The following is a 22395-nucleotide window of genomic DNA, read 5'->3' as shown; positions in this document are numbered from 1 at the left end:
AGCATTTCCGTATCGTCGGGGGGGGGGGGGGGGGATATAGTGACATCTGGGACACAGAGGGGCGGCGACCTTGGTGTGCACACATGTTAAGACTCCTGTGTGTTGCGGTTGTACAGAGACAGTTCCACCTCTAAAAAATAAATTGTGCCCAAGACAAAAAAATGACCAAAGCGGCAGTTGCGAACGGGGTGGCCAATGGGGCCCCTGGCCACCCCTTAGCTTCGCCACTGGTCTGTTCTCACCCAAAAACCAACTGGATTGCTTCAGAAAACATTGATTAAACTACTGGAGTCCGATGGATTACTTTTATGCTGCCTTTATCTCCTTTTTGGAGCTCCAAATGTTTGGCCACCATTCACATGCATTGTACGGACCTACAGAGCTGAGATATTCTTCTAAAAATCTTCATTTGTGTTCTGCTGAAGAAAGAAAGTCAAACACATCTGGGATGGCATGAGGTAGAGTAAATGATGAGAGAATTTTCATTTTTGGGTGAACTATCACTTTATAAGAACTTATACAGGATGTTCTCTAATGGTTATTTTAAGGTTTTATATGTATTACCAAAAACAAACTTTCCAAGAACGTTGCAGAGGATTTTGTGGGACAACCCAATAAAGACCTAAAACAAACGTTCTATTTCCATAAAGAAAACTTTCCTGGATAACCAAAAACATACCTTAAAGTCTGAACATTCTGGAAACTAAAACCTAATGTTCCCAGAGCGTCTTGGGGACCAAAAATTGTTAGTTGGGGTTTAAATGTTATAACAAAATGTCCAAGTATCTTAATGTTTACCCCAAATAGCCATGTTTCATTCATTCACTCTTCAAGAGGCAAAGTGAACTTCTAAATCTTGACATGCTGGATAGTATTTCAACATATTTGTCATATTTCAAAGGGTCCGCTGTGTTACAGTGTTCAGAGGATGTGGAAGTCAAACAGATCCTCTATTCATCCTGAGGAAGGACCACCAGCATTCAGCATTCAAGAGAAGAAATATGCCAAGCAGTGGTGTTCCTATAATGTTTTTCCATGGATTTAAAAAAGATGAATATGGACATTATAAGCTGTTAAATCGTATTCAATGTCAAAGTGCTTGTATGTGAACTGGATGTTGTACGGAGCTGCAAATAGACATATTGTTTTTATTTTAGCTCAGTGTGAACAGAGATCTCTTGTGTTTTCTTGGACACTTTCATCAACACCTGCTCTCTGCTCTGGACGAAGAGGAAATATAATCAATTCATCAGGAATAAAGACAACAAGATTTATTGAAGAAAGACTCGTTGATTGCTTGAACTGCCCATTCATTTCAGAAAAAAATATATTTATGTTAGCTAAAATGGTCACTTATTTTTGATTAAATATTTAAGTATTAAATATATAACATGTGATTTATGTAGATCTTATTTTACTAATATAAATCCACATATTAAAATACTTTGTATTGTTCTTACATTTTTTTGAACTGTATTTCGAATCTGTACAAAGTTAAAGAAATTAAATAATTGTCTTGTTTACTGCTAAATTTCCTCAACGTTCCTCTGCAAACAATCACACTCGACTCAAGGGCAAAAAAAAAAGTCCTAAATCCAAAATAGTCCTGATTCAAAGAGACAAATGAAAGCTGAACATGTGGGAATTATCTGCATGCACACATCAAAGTGTTGCCACTTCAGCAGGGATTATGCACGAATGATTTCCCCCAGTAATCCATAGCATGCAAAACTAAACATTCCTCTGGTATGGATTGAATTTTTTGTCTTGCACTGGAATCATGGAGCCACAATGTCACATGGCACCCATGAGATCGAACTGTGACCTGAATAGATTCATGTTTTGAAACAAAACGGAGAGATTTGTGAATCCTAGTCATTTCGAAAACTGCTTAGATAAAGCTTCACCATTGAAACATTCAGTTTTGTTTTGCGGGTCACCAGGTCTCTTCTGGGCATCATGGGCAGTGTTGACTTTGGCACGTTGATGGAGATCATAGAGGCGAGAGACGAATGGCTGGACGATGACTTTCCCAGGTATCTATCCATACTGTATATGAGATAACAACAAACATTTATGTACTCTTTCCATCAGATCTTCTCAATTCAGGGCCACAACCCCAGTTTAAACGTTTCGTCCTCTCCAATCTTGAATATTTGGTTACATTATGTCTTAAAATACAAAACAGGCCTTTTTAGGAAGGATGCATTTGATGAAACAACAGCACCAATGTATATACAACATTTGTCACAAAATGTTCCAATCCTCTCTTTTTTATATACTAAATTGAAAGAATTGCAAAATTGTATAGGGTGGGAAAAGAGCATCATTCCTTCATCCAGTCGTGAGTGAGAAGCTGAATGGAGACTGGAGCAGGTGCAGCTCTCTCCTCACATGGAAAAGAGCCACGTCATGTGACGCAGCGAGCTGCCAACAACACAAGCAGCATCACCAGGAAAATGGAGGCAGGTCAGATTTAGAGAGACGAATGCATTCCCAGAAGTGATGCTTTTTAAATACCTTTAAGACAATCAGATTTAATGAGTGCATGGAGTAAAACATCACAGCATAAGAAACTCAGAGAAAAGCTTGTTCGTCTTACGCAGAAGGTAAGGGAGAGCTTTGAATGTGCGTATTTGTGTTTGGTTTGTAGTCTATTTTTAAGATCTGCATTGACTGAAACATATTTGGATGGTGCATTATTGATGTACTGAAACTCACTGTAAAAAAATAGACATTTGATAAAGCATTACATGCATGCTGTTGTGTTATAAATAACATGATGCCAAATTTAGAACACCACAGTCTATGACTCATGCATTTATTTGTTAGTATTTGAGGATTTCAGTAAATTTCTTCTATGTTATACTCTGTTTATGTGGTCACATTGATTACTGTGTCTATCAAAAGTTTTTCAAATTTTGCTGTTCTCATTTAAAATGTGATTTTCAGGTTGAAACGTCAACCTATGCAAGTTAAATAGCATAATTTTTAACACAAAAGCAGCAGCTGCAACCCCCAACAGTGCAACAAACCCCCTCTATTTATCTGGGTCTCTGGGTGCTAATTAGCATATCACAATCTGTTCCAGTCTTAAAGGAATAGTTCACCTTCTGTCATCGTTTTCGCACCCCCATTTCATTCTAAACCCATATGACTTCAGTCACCATTCACTTTTATTGCAGCATTTTTACATACAATGCAAATGAATGGTGACTAATCAGAATAACATTCTGCCTAAAATGACCTTTTACGTATGTTCTACAGAAGAAAGAAAGTCAAATGGGTTTGGAACTAAGTCAGAGTGAGTAAATGATGACCAACCCAGTCTAAAGTCATTATAATAGTACGAGATGGCGGAATCGTAGGAGTTTTACTTCCACAGAGAAAAATAAATGAACCAACAAGCGATGTTTTGCCGATTCTCACCCTTTACCCCTTACCCAATCCCCAAACCTGACCATGATTTTAACAGGAAAACATTGGGGTTTGGAAGCATATCACAGGTTATTGACATACATCAGTCATTTGTATTGCTTAAATAATATGCGATGAGTACAGGGCAGGTACTTGGATATTTTCTTTGGGGGGGCATTTTGACCTATAGGGTGGGCAATAGGTTCTCTCTTCGTCTGAACGGACAAGTCCCCCTTGTTCGTTTCGCTGTACGACTGGGGGAAGCACAAGGAAAATATAGTGGGGCAAATGCCCCATCCCCCCCAACCCCCTTTTAGACCCCGCCATGAATAACCAAATTTGTTCGCAGATGTTTCCTTTCTTAAAAAAAAGTGTTGGATAGGAGGCTAGCTCAAATTGGATGCCTGTATTGTATCGATTTGAAATTGTGTTTGTTGATTGGTTGGTCTTTATGAGAATAAAAGTTGTTCCTTTTTGTACATGCCGGGTCATACGATATCTTACGATTTCGCCATTTTGTGCAAATTATTACGTGTTGTCTTGAGGTTGCTCAAAACGTAATCCATTACAGATTACTAATTACTTAGCTAAAAACTGCTTTACTGATTACTTTGGCGAAAAAGTAATCACATTATAAATTACTTTACTTTGTAGTTACTTTCTAAAACACTTTTCATAGAAAAGTTTGTTTTTCTGTTCAACGAATTCCAAATAATGCCTACACAAATAATATTCTTTAGAAATATTTATAACCCAAGTAATCTAATTGTATTGATTTGAAATTCTGTTTGTTGATTGGTTGGTCTCTATGGGAATAAAAGTCGTTCCATTTTGTACGAGCCAAGTTGTATGATATCTTATGATTTTGCCATTTCGTACAAATTATTACTTTGTTGTCGTGAGCAGCACTGGGTTGCTCAAAACGTAATCCATTACAGATTACTAATTACTTTGATAAAATAGTAAGCAAGTTACTTTATGGATTACGTTGGCAAAATAGTAATCACATTACTAATTGCTTTACTTTGAAATTACTTTCTAAAACACTTTTCACAGAAAAGTTTGTTTTTTCGCTCAACGAATACCAAATAATGCCTACACAGGGGCCTGGGTAGCTCAGCGAGTATTGACGCTGACTACCACCCCTGGAGTCGCGAGTTCGAATGCAGGGTGTGCTGAGTGACTCCAGCCAGGTCTCCTAAGCAACCAAATTGGCCCAGTTGCTAGGGAGGGTAGAGTCACATGGGGTAACCTCCTCGTGGTCGCGATTAGTGGTTCTCACTCTCAATGGGGCGCGTGGTAAGTTGTGCGTGGATCGCGGAGAGTAGCATGAGTCTCCACATGCTCTGAGTCTCTGCGGTGTCATGCACAATGAGCCACATGATAAGATAGGCAGACTGATGGTCTCAGAAGCGGAGGCAACTGAGACTTGTCCTCTGCCACCCGGATTGAGGTGAGTAACCATGCCACCACAAGGAACTACTAAGTAGTGGGAAAAGTTGGGATAAAAAGGGGATAAAAAAAATAAATAAAATAAAAATAAAAATAAAAAAGAATGCCTACACAAACAATATTCTTTAGAAATATGTAATGTGTTACAGTACTTTTTGACTTGCAAAGTAATTAGATTACAGTTTGAAATTATTTTGTATGGCAGACGATTCATTTTTGGGTGATCTATCCCTTTAACAGAATCACATAATTTGGTAGCATTTTAAGATAATTGAAATGTTTCTTTATTAGGCCACTTCCTGCGGAGGGTGACATGGAGTCTTCCTGTGCCCTGAGTGATGGGAGAACATGTGAGTGACTTTGTTATGTACGAAAAACTCTTCAGAACATGTTTCTTTGTGTGTTTGCGTATCTTAAATGAATAATTCATTCAATTTCCGTTCGGCTCCTCTATCTTATTGGCTCAGCTCCCCCAAACTCTCTCCTCATCAGTGGAGCTGGAGGGGGCGGAGCTCATCGGAAGCGACGTACCCTCGTGGCCCCAGACATGAACTTGTCCCTGGACCAGAGCGAAGGTTCTTTGCTCTCCGATGACTTCCTGGATACGCCAGATGATCTGGATATTAATGTGGATGATATCGAGACTCCAGATGAGACAGACTCACTGGAGTTTATCACCAACGGCAACGACCTGGAGTGGGAGGGTAAGACTTACGCTGTGCTTCATGACGTTGGGAAGACGATTATTTACTAGATATCCTTTTGGCCACTGATAGAAAGAAATAATGAAGGAAACAAATATAGAATGTTTCACTCAAATAGCTCCATGTCTTTCAGATGATACACCCGTCGCCTCGGCTAAAGCACCCCCTGCTGAGAGTGATACTGATGGAGATGGTGTGGACGGGACGGGTGTCAACGGCCGTTTGTGGAGGACCGTGATCATCGGCGAACAGGAACATCGTATCGACATGCAGGTCATACGACCCTACCTGCACGTCATTTCACATGGAGGTACCTCACACATTCAAAATAAGTCATTAATGCAGCTCATGTGCATCTCCACTGAGTCCTGAAGTCTCTTCTTCTCTTTTTAGGTTACTACGGTGAGGGTCTGAACGCTATCATTGTGTTCTCGGCGTGTTACCTTCCTGACAGCAGCTGTCCAGATTACCATTATCTCATGGAAAACCTCTTCCTGTAAGGAAACCTCATAATCAGTCAATACAGTACCAGTAAAAAGTTTGGACACACTTCATATTGATTTTGATAGTGATATATTTAATAAAATCCGGAATGAAACCTTTAAGCCCAATGATGGAAAAGTGCCCCAAGATTCTATAATCTTCTTGTACTTTGTATTTCGTTATCTGGTGTCTCTTTGTGCACTCGTGCTGTCCCTCACACCTGTCACTCAGGTATGTGGTGAGCAGTTTGGAGATGCTGGTGGCGGAGGATTACCTCATAATCTACATAAACGGAGGAACGCCACGCAGTAAAATGCCAGGCATTAGCTGGTTGAAGAAGTGCTATCAGATGATTGACAGAAGGTATGAAATCACATTTATGCAAATGGGTTTTGTAGAGATATTTAAAAAACATTGAGATAAATCTCTCTCAATTTTTATGTTCAGACTCAGGAAAAACCTGAAATCTCTGATCATCACTCACCCATCCTGGTTTATCCGGACAGTCGTTGCCATTTCCAAACCCTTCATCAGGTAAATCGTCAATATATTTGTGCCCTGGACATGTAACATAGAACTTTGGAAGTTTGCTATGACTAACAAAACAAACTAAGATAGATACAGTTGGATGGATGGATGGATGGATGGATGGATGGATAGTTGATTGGTTGGATTGTAGATAGATCAGCAGTAATCAGAAATCACTGATAATTTGTCCTTGTGTCCCTTTACAGCGTGAAATTCATGAATAAGATCCGTTATGTGCACAGTCTGGAAGAGCTGGAGAAGATCGTCCCGATGGAACATATTCAGATCCCAGAGTGTGTCTTACAGTAAGGAACAAGACTCTTACGTACACGTAACTTCTAACCAATCCAAAATCTGATTTTAACTTACAAGAACTGACATGATTATTTTTTCTTTGCAGGTTTGAAGAGGAAAGAATTAAAGCAAGAAACGAGAGGTAATCTACTGTATATCACTATCTATCTCAGCACCCTTAGTCAATTTTTACGAAAACCGTGATTTGTTTTTCATAGATTTGATTGTTGTAAGTCAAACCAGAATGCTCTTCTTTCATTAGAATGGAGCAAGAAAAGAAAGAGCAACAGCACCCTGAAAAGCAACACAATTCAACCAATCTAGAGAGGTAAGAAGACATAATTATCCTCATAATGCTTTCGTTTTACCTCTACAATTACAACTAAACACATCTGTCTACAGGACAACAGCTGTTGAAGATGCTGGACACTGAGTGGACGAGCTGGGATGTTCTTGTTGGTGTTGCTCTTCAATGCTGATCCAAGACCAGTGCTCATATTCCCACATCTGGTCCTTTATCTTTACAAAAGAGGATACAAAATTGGTCTCAGATCAGCAACAAAGAGGAAGCCTTAACTGAGAGTGGTATCTGAAGGGAAGCTGTTTGCAAATCACCAACAGATGGCACTGCGCACAGAGAAATTATGCTGTAGTCCATAGAAGACATATCATCATGCACTGTACTGTAGCCCCCTTTGCAGTTGTTGACTTTTAAATAGGCTGTTTCCTGCTTTATTGTCATAATTGGTGTCATCTTTGAAGGTGCACTCTGTAATTTTTACCTAATAAATAGTACATTTTTATCAGTACCCTAATAATTAATTTTACATGTTGAGGTCACATGACCAGATAGATAGGTAGATAGAACTAATTTTATCACAATAACCCTCTATTATCAGACATTTACACTCTCTGAAAAACGGAATCATGACTAACTGTGAATCACGCATTTCCAGAATAGCATCAGTAAATCCAGACCAAAACGACTGCCAAATTTCAGCCAGTGCAACATACAACACAAAAAATTACTGAGTGTACATTTAAGAATGTCATCTGACCTGCCTTTAATTGATGCGTGTAGTTGCTCAGGATTTGACTGGTGGTGCATGTTGATTGCAGAGCATCGCAACAACCATCTTGTACTTTTCTGTTGTATGCGCCCAAATCGAATGTAACTTCTTTCAGTTTTGCTGGTTATGTTTGCCTGGAATCATCTTTTGGATGTTTATTGAATGTTTCAATCTATTTTCATCTTGTTTAATGATCTGCTTCTGAGCTTTTGTAAATGATAAGTCCCAGCTATCTTTGTTTGCCATCACTCTATTCAGCAGAAATATTATGTTGCCTATGTTTGCTATGAAAATGTTTCAAAATTAAACATTCTGGTCTATGTATGACTATGATATTTGCACGTATTTTGATTCGGTATGTCACAGAATCTCGTATGACCTTTACACTGATGAGCCAAAAAATGATGACCACTCACAGGTGAATGAAAGAATGTTGATCATCTCCTAATAAGGCCACATGTCAAGGTCTGGGTATTTTAGATGGTAAGCAAACAATCAGTTCTCGTAGTCAACATGTTGAATGCAGGAGAAATAGGCAGGTGTAAAGACCTGAGCGACTTTGACAAGGGCCAAATTGTTATGACCAGACGACTGGGTCAGAGCATCTCTGAAACGGCAAGGCTTGTGGGGTGCTCCAGGTCAACAGTGGTGAGTATGTACCGACAGTGGTCCAAGGAGGGACAAACCACAAACTGGCGACAAGGTGTTGGACGCCCAAGGCTCATCGATGCGTAAGGGCAACAAAGGCTATCCCGTCTAGTCCGAACCAATAGAAGGTCTACTGTGGCACAAGTCACAGAAAATTTTAATGATGGTTACGGGAGGAATGTGTCACAACACACAGTGCATCACACCCTGCTGCGCATGGGGCTGCGTAGCCGCAGACTGGTCAGAGTGCCCATGATGACCCCTGTCCACAGTTGAAAATGCCTACAATGGGCACTTACATCACGTGGATGGCCGTGTACGTTTTTGCAGTTTACCTGGAGAAGTGATGGCATCAGGATGCACTGTGGGAAGACAACAAGCCGACGGAGGGAGAGTGATGCTCTGGGCAATGTTCTGCTGGGAAAAACTGGGTCCGGCAATTCATGTGGACATCAACTTGACACATGCCACCTACCTAAACAAAGTTACAGACCAGGTACACCCCTTCATGACAATGGTATTCCTTGATGGCAGTGGTCTCTTTCAGCAGGATAATGCGCCCTGCCACACTGCACACATTGTTCGGGAATGGTTTGAGGAACATGATGAATAGTTCAAGGTGTTGCCCTGGCCTCCAAATTCCCCGGATCTCAATCCGACTGAGCATCTGTTGGATGTGCTGTACCAACAAGTCCGATCCATGGAGGCTCCACCTCGCAACTTACAGGAATTAAAGGATCTACTGCTATTGTCTTGGTGCCAGATATCACAGGACACCTTCAAGGGTCTTGCAGAGTCTTCTGAGTAGTGGTGTCTGGTGTGGATTTGGGAGTGGGAACATCCTGCCAAATTTGGTTTCTCTACAATTTACGTTTGTTTCTGCCCAGACACTTTTATGGACGAAAAGCCAAATTTGTTGAGCCAATGTTGCTGTGTCGAGTTGTAAAAGAATTGTTGAAAGGTCTTGCATTCAGAGGTATTTTTGATTTATACTGATCACATAACTGCCTCATCCCATGACCTAACAGAGACTATTTCTATCCATCTGTTACATCAACAATCTTTATGACGGAGTGACCAGTCACCCTCTCTTTGATCCAAATAAAGAATGACCCTCACTGTCATGGACCATTAATTTGGAAATGGGAAACAATTCTACTGTCATAAATTTTACCCATTTTACCTAAGCCTTGACTTAATGTAAAGAATTACACACACCTGGATTTAGTATAGTCAATAAAATTCAAGTGTAAATGAATATTTAACTTTAAATTGTCATTGAAAGACACTTAACATGCTTGAAAGACAATAATTATACACTCACACTTTAAATTTAAAAGTGGACAACATCCTTCCCACGTGGTACAAGTACAGGTCTGTTATGTAATAACAGAAGATACCTCTACATCCAGCAATGCATGTGATTTTGTCCCATGCATGACGAACGTGCTGCCCAGTAAGCTGTTCATGGGACCAGTGGTGGTGCCAGGATTTTTCCACAGTGGGGGTCGGGCAGTGTACCGTGATCAGTCTTGTGTTGTGTTGGCACCGAAATTCTGTCCATCCGAACATGGGGGGTGAATGGGGCTTCTGGGGGGAGGGGATGCAGTGCACATGGATGGGCCCCCCTCTAGAACCACCACTGCTTGGGACCCTTCACCTAAAAATGTGTAGGTCCATTCAGGATATCCATATAAAACCGGCTGCATTTTGAAATAACTCACTAAAGCCTTTTAAATGTCACACTGCCCTTTTTTGCTGGTATTAAAGGAATGTCATTGTCATTTACACAGTTGCATTAGTGCTTTTTATTTCCTGTTGTATGCAACAGGAAACTTGATTCATATATTTAATGTTTGTAATATTTATAATATTTGTATTACTTTGAATATATTATTTTACATAATATATATTTACAGTATAAACAAACTAGTAATAGGCACTACAGCCCTTTAGCGTAAAGATAAGATCATAATCTAATTAAAAGGAAAGCTATTAATACTTTTTACAGCTTCAGTATTTAACTTGTACTAATGTTTTATTTTTTATTTTCCGGGAACATCGTGAATACTTTTATATTTCTGTGATCAATAGATACAGCAAATTCTCCTTATGTGTAATGCGATTGGTTGCCTGACATATTTACCACGCCCTTTTCGTGACGTTTAGGTTTGCTTATATACCCACGTGCACATTTGGTCTCATAACGCTTTGGTGACTGCAGAGATTAAGAAACTGGAAGTTTAATCTTTTTGCGAAACGTTTTCTTTGACATATTTTAGACTTTTTTTGTGAGTCTAAATTATAACATCGACCGGATACAATGAAGTACATCATTGGAATAGGGGGGTGAGTGACATTTAAAAGCTATAATAAAAACAACTAGTTGTAATAGTTACAGTATAGCCGTGTGGTTTTAATATTTTTTTTAAATAAAGGTAATAATATAGTAGGTAACAGGTTAATATATTCGTTATATTCTCATTCATGGCATGTTGGATATGTGTTTTTAAAGAATCGCGCGCTTTGGAACGTTTTTTGAAAATTTGAGCGGGAGATTTAAAATTGTGTGCGCGCCGAACGTTCTGAATCTTTTAACGGACACTGGCGCCTATATATACTTTAGTCATCTTTAAAATGTATATTTCGAATGTTTGAAGTGTAAAGTAACATTTTCTGTTATTCAGTTAAATGGCTGAGTTGTCTTGTATTGTGATGTGTCATTATAAATCGTGTTTGTGCCTCACCATCATCAGCTTCAATACAAAAGTAGAAAATTGTTACTTAAACGACGATGAAATATGCTCCATTTAATATATATATATATATATATATATATATATATATATTAGTAGATTATTGTATCAGACACGTGGACAATGAATAATAATGTAAACCAGGGAAGTTTGTTGTCATAAAACAGCTGATGAAACCATCCCGCCATTTTAGTAATGACTCACAAATATACACGATTAAACAAAAGATTACGCTATTAATATGTATGCTTCTGTTTAAACAGTCTGATTAATTATAACAAAATTTTAATTTATTTAATTTTTTAGTGTGACTAATGGTGGTAAAACCACCCTGACGAACAGGTTAATAAAAGCTTTACCAAACTGCTGTGTGGTTCACCAGGATGACTTTTTCAAGGTGAGTTCAATTTAATTTAATTCAGTATTTAAGTCATTCAGTTTTGGCGGTTAAAACAGCCAGTATAATTTACATTAGTACATGGATCCCTTCTTTGCATTATTCATTTTTGAATGCATTACACTTTTTTTTTTTTCTTCTTTTAATCGAATGATACATTAGTATCTACCAGAGGTTGACCGATAGTGGATTTTGCCCATACCGATAACTAAGGTGGTGGATAACCGATAAATCGGCTGATTGCTTTAAAAATTGATTTATAGAATGATTTCTAAAAATGGTCTTGGCCTTTCCTTACTATGACGGGCACAAATATAGAGGTGACAATAGCCCAAAATAAATAAAAATCAAAATAATAATGAGAGAAAAAAATAAGATTTGCCGCATAATGCGGGACTTTTAACTATAAACAAGCCCGAAACACCAGGGACTCTTATTTTGAAATGAGGCAGACTTGGCTCCGTTGCAATGCTTTATACTTAAGTATTAAACTTTTTATAGCCTATATCTTCACCAGATGATGGGTTATGTATGTACACGTAAGATATGATTAGAGACACGATAAATGCGCTAACGAGGCACGTTTCCATATAGTCGCGTTTTTCATTGTATGCCCTCGCTTTAATTTAGATACTTGTTTATCTAATAAAAATAACAAAATAGGCTTTGAAGTGAGGATAAAAATATGGATGAATATTGTCAATGATGAAAGATTAACCAGGTCTCCCAAGCAACCAAATTGGCCCGGTTGCTAGGGAGGGTAGAGTCACATGGGGTAACCTCCTCGTGGTCGCTATAATGTGGTTCTCACTCTCGGTGGGGCACGTGGTGTGTTGTGCGCGGATGCCGCGGAGAATAGCGTGAAGCCTCCACACGCGCTATGTCTCCGCTGTAATGCACTCAACAAGCCACGTGATGAGATGCGCGGATTGACGGTCTCAGATGCGGAGGCAACTGAGATTCGTCACCCGGATTGAGGCGAGTCACTACGCCACCACAAGGACTTGGAGAGCATGGGAATTGGGCATTCCAAATTGGGGAGAATAAAAAAACTGAAGGATTAAGAAACACGGAGGAATAAAAAAAAAAACTATTTGCAACTATCGGCATAGTTTTTACAGATTACCGACAGTGCCAAAAAGCAACTATCGGCACAGATTGATCGGTAAAACCGATATATCGGTCTACCTCTAGTATCTACTATAATTAATGCATCTTTTAATATCGTAGCTCATTTTTATTGTATTACTGCATGGCTTTCGTAAACAATAACTTAAATGTAAAAAGACAATTCAGTAATGACTCATTCTTAAAAAAAAAAAAAATACATTTTTATTTGCTTGCACTTTAATTTGGCTTTAGTATTTGATAAGGGGGGTCTGTATATACATCATGCAAAAAACCTTGACTGCTGATCCAAGATCAGTTTACTCCTTTACAATGGATAACTGATTTTAGATCAGCAGTTTGGCTCTTATATACATGACCCCAGACATAGACAATGAGTTGCTGCAGTGTTTTATTGGTCACTGTTATTTCAGTCACCGGATCAGATAGCGGTTGGAGCGGACGGCTTTAAACAGTGGGATGGTAAGAATATACGACCGATGGAGAGAAATAACTCATTCTACGACTCGCCCTCCCTGTAACAAAGACTTTAAAATGCCCCTCCCATCTCATTTTCATTCTCTCCAGTGTGATTTCATTACAATTCAACTTTCTTTGTCAAATGCAGTCTTTCATTGAAAGTTCTCATTCTGCTTTTGTAGTGATCACGGCTTTGGATATGGAGGCAATGGTTAACACCATCAAGGGCTGGGTCGAGAACCCAGTCAAGTTTGCCCGCTCTCACGGCATCCAGGTGATGCCAGCCACAGAAATGGACGACCCTGAGAGCCAAATGCACATACTGATCGTAGAAGGATTTCTACTGTACAACTACAAGTGAGTGGCACATTCAAGATTTTGGGGCCCAAACACCATGAATGGCTAAGATTAGATTCTGGGAATGTATGGTGACATGCTGCATTGAGCGCATCAGGGCACATGATGTACAGCGCTGTCTGGGCAGGTCATGTGACGCCCTGCATGGTTGTAGATAAGGAGACGTGCTGGGCTATTGGCCAACGCATTGGACTAAACGTGCTGATTTTGACAGTCATGTAAATGTTCAGTAATCAGGAACATTGCATGTAGAGTTCCAAATGATATGATTATGCGAAACTAGCTTTAAAGTTCTTTTAGGTTGTGACCCCTTTGTTATCTTAATGTTGACATCTTGTCTCGCCCCATACAGGCCTTTGGTGGACGTCTTTGACAAATCGTATTACATAACCCTCCCGTATGAGGAGTGCAAGAGAAGAAGAAGGTGCGTTTAACATTACAAAGTGCAATCAAACATGCACAAATGGAGCTAATTATGGGTATCCAGAACAAACATTGGTTTATATCTTGTTCTTTAAGTACGAGGCAGTACACTGTTCCCGACCCGCCGGGGCTCTTCGATGGTCACGTGTGGCCCATGTACCTGAAACACAGACTTGCGATGGAGAACTGCGGTTTGCCAGTTGGTATGTTCTAGGTCATTCTGGCTGTTGGTGTTTAATAAAAATGCGCAATTTTCAAATGGGTATTCATTTTGTGTCATCTGATTCCTCAGAATACTTGAACGGGTTGAAAACAAAAGACGAAATTTACAATCAGGTCTACGAAGATGTCCACAACACGCTCCTGAATCGTTTATAGGTGAGTAAAGATTCGGTAGAATAATTATGTGCTTTTATTTAATAGTAAAATGGTTTGTTTAATAATAGTATTTGTGTTTTTTGTTTTTCAGCAGGAGCAGGCGGCCTTCGAGCATCCATGTACATGATTGTAAATACGAATCTTACTTGAGGCCTATTTTTATTTTATTTTTACTTGCAATTGTTTTGTAAATAGTATGACGAAATTGTAACTTAAGTACTTTTGGAGGACTTTTTAATTTTATTTTTTAGAACTATTTTGTGGACTTATCAGGTTTTAAGGTGTCCTTTTTCTGACTTTCAAAGCACTCCTTAGTGACTTAATCCTGGAAACAGTCTGTTTACCACAGAAACGAAGGAATTTTTAACGTTTGTGTCTACTTGTACCAATAAACATGTGCTTTGACTAATTTACATTCGTCACTCATTGATTCATCACACTGCTCTCAATAATGGTGCCTTTTACACGCATAATGGGCCATTTATTTGGTTTTTTACTGAATGATGTAGATTCAGTTAAAGACCTTGATGCATTTTCCGAGCACGATTTCTCTTGTATTATGTTTAATTCTGGTTGTCAACCTTTTCTGGCTGAGATGCACTCCACCCAGAGTTACAGCCACCCCAAGAACCTTCTATTTATTAAAAAAAAAAAAAAATCTTGATTTTTATGAAAAACATTATTACTTGATATCCTTTGCTATGTTCTGGATTCTTCACAACACTGTATTGTCCAACAGACATATATTTTTAAGTTTCAGCGATGGACAAAAGATGGTCGAGATTATTTGTTTTATCAATAAATATAAAGAGTTGAAAACTTTGGAACAATTTAACCACATTTTTGGTGCCAAAAGACCTACTGTTGAAGGCCTGAAAACAGGGAATTTGGGGTTAACTATTTTTAATGGTTTAAACCCATTAAATGCTCTGAAAACATGCACTAAAAGTGAAATAATAGCTAAATATCCTGCAATAAATATGCAAGAGATGCGTATATTTAATTACATATGGGATTCAGTCTTATGAAGTGTATTACTCAACAGGGCCAATGACTATAATGTCCATGGTTTTAATGATAAATAACCTGACATCGTTCTTGGGTTTATTTTTTCAATTTAATTCACTTTCATTAAGCCGTTGGATTATTTTTTTTTAAATAAACATACAAACTTTAAATGCATATGGTGATACCTATAATCAAATAATCAGCTTTTCCACTCCAACACAAGTTCCAGTTCAGTTCTACTATTTATTGTTGTATGTGGTAAAGCCTATACTGCAGTTCAACTTGCTTGAAAACAAACACTGTCTAGACTTTTTCCTGTATAAACTTTGAGCTCATTTTTAAACTTAGTGTTGAATGTGCTTTTTAATGGTGTTTCTCATATAACAAATGACTACACATTAACTAAAAATACTTGTGTCATGAAATAAGTGGTGAGGGAAATCTAAGACATAGAAACAGTTGTGCCGTCATTGGTAGATTGGAATGGTTTGCACACAGGGTGTATATTTAGGGCAGATTTTCTTGTGATAATGGCGTAACTGGCCTCTAAACGGTCATATCCTGTTTTATCATATGCATCTCTCTTAAAGGAATATTTCACCCATAAAAGAAAATTCTGATATCAGTTATGTTGTTCCAAACCTGTTTCTAAAAAGTATCAATATGATCACATGGTAGTTCGACATGTTGTTTACGAGAGTTCCAATTCTCTAGGATCAGACACATTTTGCCGACTCACAACCGGAAGCGTGTTGATCAGCAATGTGGGAGACCCGGGTTCGAATCCTATATTGAAACCATATTGACGAGCCTGATTTTGCGGTTGCGTTTTCCCCCCTAACATTACATTTTTACTCCACTGATGGTTAGGTTTAGGTTTGGGGTTACAGTTTATAAAATACAGATTCCTTTTCACTGTATTAATACATCCTGTATAGCTGAAAAACAACTCCTTTTCAGCTCACACGTGCCCATACACCCAACAACACTTACCACTTTGGCCACTGGGGGCAGTGTTTCCAATTTCGGTAAGAACAGACCGATTTTAGCTATAGAAAAGCCAACCTACTGTTTCCGATTTAACTGCGAGATCAGTCTGAAAGTACAAAAAAAGCACCGTAAAAGTAGACCACTCATGCTCTCCAAGTCTTTTGAAGCCATACAATAACTATGTGTGAGAAACAAATCAAAATTTACATTGTAATCCGCTGAAAACCTCACCTCCGCCATAACTCTCTAATCTTACTCGCACTTAGTGTTTTTGTTTTGAAATTATATAATCAGCATAACATTTTGAGTGAAAAGTTTAATTGAAAAGTATAAATGTTTCGTAGTATTTGGTACGTCATCGTTTCATTGTTCTACATTTTTTGACATTTTTTTTCCAAAGTGAACTCAATAATTTTTTTAACCACATATATACATTTAAAACCTTATGTTGAACATATTAAATATTGATATGTCCATACTATTTGTCAACTAGGCCTACACATTTACCATCTAGGTGCCCCCAAAATGCATATCAATACATGTGTTTGTGTTTCCTCCTGGAAGGTGTACACATGTGAAACTTCCAGGAGGAAAGACTGGCGAGAGAGAGAGAGAAAGAGAGAGAGAGAGAGAGAGAGAGAAACGCCTCATATGTACCGCCTTCATGTGTACCTGAGGATATATTTAACTGCATTCAGGAGCACAACATACCTCACTTTCTATATAATACTGATCCAAACTGCAGATAATTACATTATTTTGAAATGACGAAATATTCATTTGTCCTGTTCCTCTCCATTCACCTGTGCATCCTGGCATGTTTGGGCACAGCGCAGCGCCATGGACCCTGGAGAAACAAGGTGCAGTGGGAGACAAACAGGCAGGTTTATAGCTTACTGACCACCGGTTCTCAGTATCACATACCTGCTACTGGACGACGAAATACGCAGTTCTTTTTAAAGAGGCACTTGATGCCAAGATTCACTGGCAGGTTTTTTGTGGGACATTTCGCAAGTCCAAGGAGGCACGCAATTGCACATACAGTGCAGTCAAACTCTGCGCCAGAGCACACAGGTGGCATGAACAGTGGTGTTCTTGGTGTGGATGCAAGACGTTACCTGATATCTGGTCAAGCATCACTTATGAGGAATAATAATCCACATTTTTCAGCTTTGCGCACAGTGAGAATTGCACAGGACGCATTGCACACCCAGTCCGTGCACTATAGCGCAGCACCAACTCGCATAACTACATCGGCACCTTTGGAATATTCAGGGAGCACAAGCGCACTAGGTAGCCGTAACTTAGAAACCGGCACACTGGTGCCAAAGCGACGATCTCCCATTCCAGCCACCGAAACCCCAGCCACGATGAATTTTGAGGAGAACACCCCTCGTCAACCTCAAGTTTCCACTTTGACCGGGAGTAACACTGAAATGCAGGTTAATAACTCTGAATTTCCATTGAGAACAAGTTTGGTGCCCAGTGCATCTTTACTTTCAGCATCTGCTAATAACAGGAATAATGTAATTCCTACTTACCAGGAAGAGGAAAGAGAAGGTGACAGTATGATTGGTGATGAACCAACTAATCTGAATGTAAACAGCAGGAACTCTCTTGACTACAACTTGCTCACATATGGAAGTGTAAACCGGCATCTTCAAATAGATACGGGTTACGGTAGCAGGTATTTCCATAACGGTAAGACAAATGACCATATATAATTACTTAAATAAGCATTATATAAGCATGGCCAACAAAATGTGTATTGGATTGTTTTGTTTTTTGTCAACGTTCGTCTCTCGTGAGACTCAAATTGACTTTTGGCGCCCTTTTTCGCTCTTAGCACATTTGGCCAAACATTAGCAACTTTTCACACAACACACTAACGTTTTTGTGATACCGTATATTTGCGATTTGTAAATCTATAACAAAGTGATAAGCAATGACAGTTAAGTACTTTTTGCCAATGTTTCTTCCGATTCAATACGAAAAATGGTCATGAAATGCGATTTCGCGGGCGTCTATTTACCGCTATATTAAATTTTACTGCATGACTAAGTTCTAACATTTATTCTGGTAAATGAAACATTATTTGGAAACTTTTGAAACCTATTTATTTTTACGAGAAAAACGAATGTGTTCTTTTAAAACGTTGCCATTAATTTTAAGATTTTCTCCTCAGAAAAGACCTCACCTATATCTCCACTAGAGTTTCAGAAGAGATCACATCAATGTGCTCTGTTTTGCCAAAATTCAAAAGTGTGCACTTTGCTTTTAGTCTTTTCATTTGGATTTTAATTACATTGACAATAAAGCGCAACAGTTTGCCATTGCATGGAAAAATGCTGCTTTGTATTCTGTCCCTTTACATTATCACAATGAGTTAGGTTAATATTTTCCAGGCCTGCCTGATGTCATTCCTGATCCATACTATATCCAAGCTGCCTCCTATATCCAGAGAGTGCAGATGTACGCATTAAGATGTGCAGCAGAGGAAAACTGCCTCTCAAGGTGCTAGATCATGATAGTAAATATGAAAACCAATTTTTGGCCGTTTTAAATAGAACTGTGTCTTCTTCCAACAAGTTCGGCATACAGCCCGAGCGTCAGGGATCTTGACTACCGAGTGCTCTTGCGTTTCCCTCAGAGAGTCAAAAATCAAGGGACAGCAGATTTCCTCCCAGTGAAACCACATCATCAGTGGGAATGGCACAGCTGTCACCAGTAGGTTTCTAACATTTACAGTTTAAGTTCTTTGATTTAAGTTCTCTTCCACTCATTTCTAATTCTTCCATTTTTAAGACATTATCACAGTATGGAGGCTTTCAGTAATTATGACCTCCTGGACGCCTCCACGGGCAAAAAGGTGGCAGAGGGTCATAAAGCCAGTTTCTGTCTGGAGGACACCAGCTGTGATCCAGGTGTGAGGAGAAGATACGCCTGCACAGCTCACACACAGGTCAAGAGAATAAATTACAACGCTATTTATTATGCTGCATTGCAGCTGGATTAGAAGTATTGTCTTTAATTTCTGGAGCAGGGATTGGGTCCAGGCTGCTACGACACCTACCATGCCAACATTGACTGTCAGTGGATTGATGTAACAGATGTTTCTCCTGGACAATATATTTTAAAGGTGAGATTATTGAGATGTAGTAAAAGCATCAGGGTTCCCATGGTGGAAATATCAGGGAATTTTAAAATGATGATTTCCAGGCCTGAGAAAAGTCGTAAAACCCCAAAATATTGGTTCCAAAGTAACTTGTTGTCTAGAAAAAAAACTAGTTATCCAGTAATAACGGATGACTTGAAAAGTCATGGAAATTCAATGGTAGAAATGTGTGGTGCTTTAGTTTTGTGACCCTTTGATCCATTTACAGGTAACAGTGAACCCAAGTTTCCAAGTGCAGGAGTCTGATTTCTCCAACAACGTTGTCAGATGTGACATCAGATACACAGGGTCGTACGTCCAAACACACAACTGCAGAATCACAAGGTGAGTCCTGAGTGCACTTAGTGTGAGAAATCACTTTTATCACGCTGTACAAATTGCTCAATATTTGTCGTCTTGTTTATTTTACAGGTCCTGATGCAGTTAGCCTCTCCCAAACCTCCAGTGGTGCTTATTTAGTTTTAATTACCATCTTTAAAGGAGTATTTCGGGTTCAATACAAGTTAAGCTCAACTGACAGCATTTGTGGCATAATACTGATTACCACAAAAATGTATTTAGACTCATCCCTCCTTTTCTTTAAAAGAAAAAGCACAAATTGAGTTTACAGAGAGGCACTTACAATTTAAAGGCAGAAATGTGAAGCTTATAATTTTGCAAAAGCACTCACATTAATTCTTCTGTTAAAACTTGTGTATGGGGGCCTGGGTAGCTCAGTGAGTAAAGACGCTAACTACCACCCCTGGAGTCGCAAGTTCGAATCCAGGGCATGCTGAGTGACTCTAGCCAGGTCTCCTTAGCAACCAAATTGGCCCGGTTGCTAGGGAGGGTAGAGTCACATGGGGTAACCTCCACGTGGTCACTATAATGTAGTTCGCTCTCAGTGGGGCGTGTGGTGAGTTGTGCGTGGATGCCGCGGAGAACAGCGCGAAGCCTCCACACTCGCTAATTCTCAACGGTAACGCGCTCAACAAGCCACGTGATAAAATGCGCGGATTGACGGTCTCAGATGCGGAGGCAACTGAGATTCGTCCTCCGCCACCCGGATTGAGGCGAGTCACTACGCCACCATGAGGACTTAGAATGCATTGGGCATGCCAAATTGGGGAGAAAAAGGGGAGAGAAAAAAAAAGTGTATTATTTGAGCTGTAAGGTTGCTTAAATCGTAATTTTTAGGGTCATTTTGGGGTTTTAGGGTTGACAGAGCTAGGTGATCATGGCAACAAATTTGTAAAATCGGATATAACTTAACAAAGAAAAAGTAAGTGATTTTATCACATAAAATCATGTTAACACGCGTATTGTTTACGTCTTGTGGCTATACGTTTAAAACAGTGAGTATTTTAAAGTTTATGGATTGACTTCCATTGTAAGTGCTTGATATTACACAGATTTTTGCTTTTTTTTAAAGAAAAGGAGGGAGGAGTTGATATTTTTTTTGTGTGGTAATCAACATCATGCAACAAATGCTGACGATTGAGCTTAACTTGTATTGAACCCGATTTTGTCATGGAAAGGTATGCAAAAAATGTTCCTACTCTCTGAAAGATATTAATGTAATAAGTGTCCTGAGATATCTCACCAGTCTCTGTGACAGCTCTTGACTCTGTGAACAGCAAACAAATATGTGTCCGCGGGCCGCGAAAAATGACGCTTTCTGCCTGTCAATCATTTTGTGCGTTCTTATAGTATTGCAGTTGCAGCGAATTATTAAGGGTTATTGCCATTTTTATACCATGTTGCTCATAACAGTTGTCAGTTGAGGGTGCTATTTTGCTGCTGTTGTTTTTGACAACCGTTTCTGCTTGTGTTGGTCTGAATAGCCGCTTTTCCACTATCGGGCCAGTGCGAGCCAATCAATTGGCCAGCCGGGGCCAATAGCCTGGGACTTCGAGCCGCAAGACTAAAATCTATCTGCATTCCCACCATCTGGCCAATAGCTCCGCAGCGTTGCCCTAAAACCGGCTCTTAATATGCCGCCCTGGTGCCAACGTTACACACCTCGCCCATTTCACAAGTATGAGGGAAGCACAAACTGAGGTATCATGTTATCTAGAAAATGGAGTTTAAATTGATTTAAACATGAGCTAGCCAGCAAGATAAATTAGTGAAAACTCACTACCTGTGACTGCCATGATGTCCCGAGTGGTCTCTCCACTAACAGTGGGTCAATGTCCCAGCACACTGTCTATGAAAGTTCACCGAACCATGGAAAGTCATTTCTTTGGGCACTGCTTTGTCCGTTTTTTTCCCCCCGAAACTGTACCGTTGTGTGCTGGATACATATCCTGACAAGTTCGGCAAAACTCTGCCTTTGACATTGATCTCGCCTCAATCCCCGATTGGCCTTGTTTGACACAAGGGTAATCGGTGGGCCAGAGGCCATTGGCTGTTGGCCCTGAAAAAGTCCCAAGGAGGCACGATGAAGCCCCGGAAGTGACAGTGTGAACACAACTGGCCCTGGCATGCACTAGCATGCCCTCATTTGGCCCGATAGTGGAAACGCGGCTATTAAAGCTCATTTGATATCTTTGGAGTGTGGGGTTTTGGAAAAAGGGGCCTTGGCTAGTCCAACGGCTCAGCTTGGGGCTAAAATCGCTTACGTCACCTTTAAGTTCACTAAATTAACACTGATTATCATGGATAGGTTAAATTTAGGCTTTAAGTTATTTTTACATTTAGATTTATGTTCTTTATATACACTTTTTTTGCGCAAAGTGACTTTGTT

At 39.4% G+C, this 22395-nt stretch overlaps 4 protein-coding genes across 6 annotated transcripts; all 4 read left to right on the top strand.

Moving 5' to 3' along the window:
- The first annotated feature begins 1959 nt into the window (after positions 1–1959).
- On the top strand, positions 1960–8285 carry LOC127438506 (caytaxin-like). Of its 2 annotated transcripts, none has more exons than XM_051694146.1 (11): positions 1960–2036; positions 5161–5219; positions 5337–5573; positions 5707–5883; positions 5967–6069; positions 6288–6419; positions 6504–6590; positions 6791–6889; positions 6985–7020; positions 7141–7206; positions 7281–8285. In XM_051694146.1, the coding sequence occupies exons 1-11, from the start codon at positions 1960–1962 to the stop codon at positions 7309–7311; spliced, it is 1104 nt and encodes a 367-aa protein (XP_051550106.1). In that variant the 3' UTR covers positions 7312–8285. The 2 variants fall into 2 exon arrangements, with proteins under 2 accessions (XP_051550106.1, XP_051550105.1); XM_051694145.1 differs by lacking the exon at positions 1960–2036 and adding an exon at positions 2427–2609.
- A 2510-nt stretch (positions 8286–10795) lies between these two features.
- LOC127438510 (nicotinamide riboside kinase 2-like) lies at positions 10796–14907 on the top strand. The gene is made up of 8 exons (XM_051694150.1): positions 10796–10945; positions 11659–11749; positions 13291–13339; positions 13519–13693; positions 14046–14117; positions 14213–14319; positions 14409–14494; positions 14586–14907. The coding sequence occupies exons 1-7, from the start codon at positions 10920–10922 to the stop codon at positions 14492–14494; spliced, it is 606 nt and encodes a 201-aa protein (XP_051550110.1). The 5' UTR covers positions 10796–10919; the 3' UTR covers positions 14586–14907.
- Positions 14908–17199: 2292 nt separating this feature from the next.
- Positions 17200–20178, top strand: LOC127438513 (protein-lysine 6-oxidase-like). 2 transcript variants are annotated; one of them, XM_051694154.1, is made up of 6 exons: positions 18902–19006; positions 19143–19219; positions 19298–19454; positions 19536–19631; positions 19876–19991; positions 20079–20178. In XM_051694154.1, the coding sequence occupies exons 1-6, from the start codon at positions 18977–18979 to the stop codon at positions 20083–20085; spliced, it is 483 nt and encodes a 160-aa protein (XP_051550114.1). In that variant the 5' UTR covers positions 18902–18976; the 3' UTR covers positions 20086–20178. The 2 variants fall into 2 exon arrangements, with proteins under 2 accessions (XP_051550115.1, XP_051550114.1); XM_051694155.1 differs by having other exon boundaries at positions 17200–19219; positions 20079–20176.
- Positions 17257–18216, top strand: LOC127438509 (uncharacterized). The gene has a single exon (XM_051694149.1). It carries the CDS (start codon positions 17257–17259, stop codon positions 18214–18216), a length of 960 nt encoding a protein of 319 aa, XP_051550109.1.
- Positions 20179–22395: the final 2217 nt, after the last annotated feature.

The sequence above is a fragment of the Myxocyprinus asiaticus genome, chromosome 49 (genome assembly GCF_019703515.2).
Source record: "Myxocyprinus asiaticus isolate MX2 ecotype Aquarium Trade chromosome 49, UBuf_Myxa_2, whole genome shotgun sequence".
NCBI classification, from domain to species: domain Eukaryota; kingdom Metazoa; phylum Chordata; class Actinopteri; order Cypriniformes; family Catostomidae; genus Myxocyprinus; species Myxocyprinus asiaticus.
Note: the sequence above shows the minus strand (reverse complement) of the source record. Positions and strands in the feature narration are given on the sequence as shown.

Coding starts and splice junctions, on each gene's coding strand:
- LOC127438509 (XM_051694149.1), top strand. CDS start 17,257: ATGACGAAATATTCATTTGTCCTGTTCCTCTCCATTCACCTGTGCATC.
- LOC127438510 (XM_051694150.1), top strand. CDS start 10,920: ATGAAGTACATCATTGGAATAGGGGG. Junction 13,694..14,045: donor TTTCTACTGTACAACTACAA/GTGAGTGGCACA, acceptor CGCCCCATACAG/GCCTTTGGTGGACGTCTTTG. Junction 14,118..14,212: donor GAGTGCAAGAGAAGAAGAAG/GTGCGTTTAACA, acceptor TTGTTCTTTAAG/TACGAGGCAGTACACTGTTC.
- LOC127438506 (XM_051694146.1), top strand. CDS start 1,960: ATGGGCAGTGTTGACTTTGGCACGTTGATGGAGATCATAGAGGCGAGA. Junction 5,574..5,706: donor CAACGACCTGGAGTGGGAGG/GTAAGACTTACG, acceptor CATGTCTTTCAG/ATGATACACCCGTCGCCTCG. Junction 6,591..6,790: donor ATTTCCAAACCCTTCATCAG/GTAAATCGTCAA, acceptor GTCCCTTTACAG/CGTGAAATTCATGAATAAGA.
- LOC127438513 (XM_051694154.1), top strand. CDS start 18,977: ATGTGCAGCAGAGGAAAACTGCCTCTCAAG. Junction 19,220..19,297: donor GAATGGCACAGCTGTCACCA/GTAGGTTTCTAA, acceptor TCCATTTTTAAG/ACATTATCACAGTATGGAGG. Junction 19,632..19,875: donor CTGGACAATATATTTTAAAG/GTGAGATTATTG, acceptor ATCCATTTACAG/GTAACAGTGAACCCAAGTTT.